This window comes from Simochromis diagramma, unplaced genomic scaffold, assembly GCF_900408965.1.
Source record: "Simochromis diagramma unplaced genomic scaffold, fSimDia1.1 OVJJ01000715.1, whole genome shotgun sequence".
NCBI classification, from domain to species: domain Eukaryota; kingdom Metazoa; phylum Chordata; class Actinopteri; order Cichliformes; family Cichlidae; genus Simochromis; species Simochromis diagramma.
Genome location: NW_024387128.1, coordinates 11,022 through 16,824, shown reverse-complemented (window position 1 = coordinate 16,824; position 5,803 = coordinate 11,022). Strand labels below are relative to the sequence as shown.

Sequence of the window (5,803 nt, the reverse complement as noted above, 5' to 3'; positions counted from 1 at the left end):
TTTGACCTCAGTGTACCTCCAGAATGTCCAGCAGCTCAGTGATGCCAACTGCTCCTGATCAGGGAGGAGATCCCCCGGACACCATCCACCAACAATGGGGGCAATACAAACTACTGAGTACCACTGCATCTTTTATTCACTTGGAATTTTGGGGTCTTTGAATTTAGCCATCTGCAGGTTGGTGAGTCTCATTTCCATTTAAATGATGTTTCGTCGTCTGGTTCCTGACCAGTCCATACCAGTAGTGATATCCAGTATGATTTTTCCCCCACTGAGCTCTGATGCATTTACGAAGTGTTTATTTTTTTGTGTACATCTGCATCTTTAATATTTCATAAAAGATTTAAAAATTCTCAATCTAAACATTTTCATGATCAAAGTGTGCAGCGGCAGAAAGGTGAGACAAACTCCTTGACTACATACCAGGTGTTGCAGTTATTCTGAACCACGGCCCCAGGTGAATACATCACTGCTCCTTGCATGCATGGGCACAAAGAGATGGGAACACACTGACCCTGCTGGTCCTGCACAAGCCCTGGTGGGCACTGGCAGCCTGGAACACACAAGCTTTGACTGCGACTGTCATCACAGCTCCAGCCGTGTCTCAAATCTGAGCATGAGTTCCCACAAGTGCGACCGCACTCCTGGTACACCTGACCCCCTGAACACTGCATTGCTGGGGAGAAAGGAAGAGATAGCGTAGCAGAGCATTGGTTTTAGCACACTGTATCAGAAAAAACATTCTTTTGGTCTCTAAATAGTAATAACTTTTCCCTTAAGCCTCAAAACAACACAAGCAACGGTCCTCCAGCTTACTGCAGAAGGTGCGGTTGCGCCACTGGACCACAACACCTTCCTGAGCACAGTGTCGGGCATAGGCAGTGAGGACGGTGCAGTGACAGGATCCCTGCGGCACACAGCTGCAAACCTCTGACAGACAGAGACGGAAATATGGCTCCCTCTCCACCACGTCGTGACACAACTGTAGAATCAGAGATGGAGGTGCAGGTGTGAATAAAAGCGAAGGCGACAAACTCGTGAGAGATGACCAGAAGTACCCATCACACTGACCTGAAAGATGAGGCTGTGGATGACAGCACACACAGTCTCTGCATACTGCCGCCTCTGGGTGTACGTGGAGCAGGCCTCTGGTGCAGCTCCTCCAGGCAGGGTGCAGAGCTCTGTTGTGAATTTTGCCACAAAGGATGTCACGCTGTTTCCACATCTCCTTCTGGGGTGGTAAAGTCGTCACGCTGGTTCCAGGTCAGTGTTCCACACAGGCCGCGCACCTTGTCATATGTACCCATGTCCAACATAGAAGGATTGATCCCATGTTATGGAATTGCTTGAACATTGTGTTTTATGGTAATTTTAGAGTTTAGTGCCTACCACCTGGCCCTAGCGCTCTGCTTTTTGAGATTCCACATAAGAACGTGTCTTATTTCTTTGCAGATCGCAGGTTGGCTCTGTGACAACATTACAGTTAGGGCATTTCTATATAACCCCCACTTAAATGATGTTATAACTTGAGGGTGACATCTGTACAGCTAATTTGCTAATCTGCAGAAGCTAACTTGGGTCACTAAACTGGACCTCTGAACCATGTTACATTGGACAGTATAATGAAAGCACTAGGAGTAGTTTGAAGATCACCTTGTTTCCAAAGCCAGGCTGCAAGGTGATGAACGCCAGGGGTCCATCTAGGTACCACAGAATCTGGGCTCCAAACATCTGGATGAGCAGAAATGAGGAGGAGGCCTTAAGCACAGCTAGATCCCCTGTTACCAAGGGCACCGCTTCCTTCTGGCCATTCAGTGTCACTGAACCTGAAGGTAACAATATCAGCTGTAACCAATCAGAATGCAATCAGCACATTCAATCTAAAAGTCCAAGACGCTCTACAGTGTCTACTATAAAAACCTGTTTGTGCTTTGATTGCACAAAAATGCTGCACTATGACGCAAGCTGCAGCCTGCAAGGTTGTAAAAAGAAGTCCTTGCAAAAGAACCAAAAACTGCAGTTCCTCAAATAGCCACAGTCTTGCACCTTTGCCCCAGGTGAATACGTTTGCAACAACTACATAAAACTATGTTATTATTTTTTGTAAATAACTGACTTATTGATAATGGCACCGGTTCTGACATAAACGGTAGTAACCAGACCGAAAAGCAGCGCACATTTCGGTGCTTTATTTCGGTGCTTTTTTGTCCTGAGATGTCATACACTTTGGATTCTAGCCAATCATTTTACCTTTCCAAGGATAGTAGGCGGGCCCAGGTACGTACGTTCTTTTAGAGCAGAGCTACGAAGAAGAAGAAGAAGTTTTGAGCCAGGAGGGAGGGGGTGAGTGAGTCCTTGAGTGATTTGCTTAGGCTTATTCAGCACAGGAAGGGAGGGGGTGAGCAGCTCAAATGTGCTGTTAGCATGTTAGCAGAGTGATGCTACTGTGAACCGAGGAGCTATTGTCTTGATGTGAGCTTCTACTCAGGGTTTTTTCTTCCAGTTCAGAGCAGAAATGTTTTCGTTAAGAAACTGGCTGTTGTTTTTTTTCACACAGTTTTAATTATAAGCTAGATATATTTCTACTAATGAAATTAGTTTGCTAACAGCAACAGGGATGAGTCAGTGAGTCAGTTGGGCTTGTGAGTCATTAAAGTGATTCTTATTGAATGATTCGTTCATGATTCGCGCATCACTACAAAGGAGGTAACACCTCGAATCTGATGAAACACCTTTTTTTAAAGCAGAGAAATGCACTGTATTTGATAGCTTGCTATCAAAGACCGAGCACATCTACTGCGGGTGTGGTGCCTGTTATCGTAGCCGGAGTTAGCAACATCCCCCAAGAACCCGAAGAGGAGAGTCCTGGCCCCTAGCCCTGCCAGTGTAGCAGAAATGATGAGGATGATGATGCAGCAGCAGCCGTTCTTCTCTGCGTGAGTAGCTTAATGTTGTTCGTGTGTAATTTACGTTGAGTAGGCTAACCACGTTATTACATTAATGCATGTAAGGTGAACTAGCAAACACCGTCGTAGCTACATGCGGCTGTCCTTGTTTGATGGCAGATGCTCCCTTCACCCTGGCCAAAAAGGCTAAAATGACCAAAGAAAAAGTGGAAAACAGTTAAACATGAGAGGTTTTTGGACAAAGTTTGTGTTTTTTTCCATTGTTTAAGCACTGCTTCCAGCCAAGAGTGATGCCATATATGCCCCATAGCTGCAGAAAAGGATAACATTGTTATCTTTTTACAAAAAAACAGCTGAACATGAGAGGTTTTTGGACAAAGTTTGTGTTCTCCATTGTTTAAGCACCGGCACCATTTCAAAAGTACCGGTTTGGCACCGGTTTTGGATAAAACCTAAACGATACCCATCCCTAGACATCGATGGGTATATAGTTAAAGTTGTCAAACTGGACACAAGCTTGTTTGTGATTTTGGTGTTGTTTTTTGTATACAGTCGATGGTCTAAAGCACCATTAATTGCTGGGTAAAGCTGTGTTGTGAGCCTAAAGAGAACAGTAAGAGAAACAAACTACTAGACACATCTAGATTTGATTTCCTGTGATCTATCAAGCAAACCTTCATACTATACCGGTGTCTGTGATGGTGACTGTGGTCCGGAGAGCTGTTACTGACATCTCCTTTAGACACCCCCCTCCTCCTTCCCCTCCCCCTGCCGTACATTCTCCACAGCGCACACTCACAACTACCTTCCTGTCAACAAAGTCCTGAAAACACACAGAGAATAAGAACAAAGTAACAATGCACAAATCTGCCTCATAGTGTAAGCAAATGTGTTTGATTGCATTTCTCTACACATGGCTCACCTCCACAGCAATGAAGGAGCAGTCGCTTCGTTGCAGTGAGTACCTCTTTTTGTCAAAAGTGGTCACCTGTAAACCGCCCATCAGGGCGCACTCTGCCGCACACTTCTCCCCAGTACACTGCCACTGACCCGAGCTACACACACTGTCAAGGTAAAGGCAAAAAAAGTTGCACGTAAATGGGCAAAATGGGTAAACGATGAAGAGTTGACAGGAAAAGACTCCCTCCTCACCAGGTGTTGCATCTCTGTTGTATTTTGTCCCCTGACTGGTATGTGCGTCTGCGATGAAAGCAAGGACAATCATCTCTTTTCAGACACCTTCCCTGGTGAAAATAGAGGCCTGGAGGGCACTCGCATCCTCCAACACACTCGTCCCTGCACTGGCCCATGGCTGCGGGGGGCTGTGGAGAAGTACAACTGGGAGGACAGGAGGATATGCAGTCTGAAAACACCTGACCTCTGGGACAGACACGGTCTGAAAGGACAGATAAAAGAGAGAAAGCAGCATTATTATAGCGTGATTCTCATCAGGACAATATTGACAATCTGACAGGCTGTGTTACAGATTATATTAACTTCTGTGTGGACACTGTGGATCCCAAAAAAACATTTTGCTTCTCCAACAATAAGCCCTGGGTTACCAAAGACATCAAAGCAACCCTGAACAAGAAGAAAAGAGCTTTCAGAAACGGTGACAGAGATCAGCTGAAACTGGTGCAGAAGGAGCTGAAAGCCAATATTGCAGAGGGTAAAGAGTCCTACAGAAGGAGGCTGGAAAGCAAACTGCAGGACAACAGCACCAGGGAGGTGTGGAATGGAATGCGGGCCATCACTAGCCTGAGACAAAAGAGAGGTGTTGGGATGGATGGGGACGTCGAAAGTGCAAACAACCTAAATCTGCACTTCAATAGGTTTGACTGCCCTGCGTCTCCTGTCTCCACACCCAGCTCTTCCCATCTTCTCCTTTCTCCTCCCCCCTCTCCTGCCCCCTCAGACCGTCTCACCCTGTCCCTCTCAGCAGATGACATCAAAAGAGAATTGGGCAGACTCCACTCCACTCCAGCAAAGCTGCTGGCCCTGACGCTGTCAGTCCCAGGGCCCTCAGGTGCTGTGCTTCCCAGCTGTCTGGAGTTCTACAACAGATCTTCAACATGAGTCTGGAAATGCAGAGAGTCCCATCACTCTGGAAGACATCCTGCCTGGTTCCTGACCCTAAAAAGATCAACCCGTTGACCCTCGGTGACTACAGGCCAGTGGCTCTGACCTCACATGTCATGAAGACGCTAGAGTGACTCATCCTGAAACATCTGCGTCTGCTCGTGGAGCCCTGGCTGGACCCCCTGCAGTTTGCCTATCAACCTCGTATCGGCGTGGAGGATGCCATCATCTACCTGCTGGACCAGGCTTATTCTCATCTGGACATTGTTGGGAGCACTGTGAGGGTCATGTTCTTTGACTTCTCCAGTGCTTTTAACATGATCAGACCATCACTGCTGGGGAATAAGCTCACAGAAATGCAGGTGGACGCCCCACTGGTAGCTTGGATTACGGACTATTTAACAAGTCGACCACAGCATGTCCGACTGAAGAGCTGCCGCTCATTGTGGGCTGTATCAGGGATGGACAGGAGGAGGAGTACAGGAGTGTGGTGGACAGCTTTGTTGAGTGGTGTGAGCTTAACCACCTACAACTTAACATCACAAAGACAAAAGAACTGATCATGGACTTTAGGAAGCAGGCTCCTCCTAACCCTGTCACCATCAGAGGGGCTGATGTGGAGATCGTTGAGGACTGCCGGTACCTGGGGGTACACTTGGACTGTAAACTGGACTGGACCAAGAACACCAATGCTATCTTCAAAAAAGGGCAGAGTCGGCTTTTCCTACTGCGGCGACTCAGGTCCTTCAATGTTGGTAGGAACATGCTGACCATGTTTATCACTCTGTGGTGGAGAGCGCTGTGTTCTTTGCAGCTGT

At 47.0% G+C, this 5,803-nt stretch overlaps 2 protein-coding genes across 2 annotated transcripts; both read right to left on the bottom strand.

Annotated features, from left to right (window-relative positions):
- Positions 1–374: 374 nt before the first annotated feature.
- On the bottom strand, positions 375–1,218 carry LOC120743459 (SCO-spondin-like; the record flags this gene model as incomplete). Its single annotated transcript, XM_040047100.1, has 3 exons — positions 375–676; positions 817–982; positions 1,072–1,218. Coding segments are annotated over 3 exons (615 nt in total), but the record flags the coding sequence as incomplete, so codon positions are not given.
- Positions 1,219–3,464: 2,246 nt separating this feature from the next.
- LOC120743476 (von Willebrand factor-like) lies at positions 3,465–4,342 on the bottom strand. Its single transcript, XM_040047116.1, has 3 exons — positions 4,059–4,342; positions 3,829–3,970; positions 3,465–3,729 (listed from the first exon to the last, which is right to left on the bottom strand). Exons 1-3 carry the CDS (start codon positions 4,214–4,216, stop codon positions 3,583–3,585), a joined length of 447 nt encoding a protein of 148 aa, XP_039903050.1. The 5' UTR covers positions 4,217–4,342; the 3' UTR covers positions 3,465–3,582.
- Positions 4,343–5,803: the final 1,461 nt, after the last annotated feature.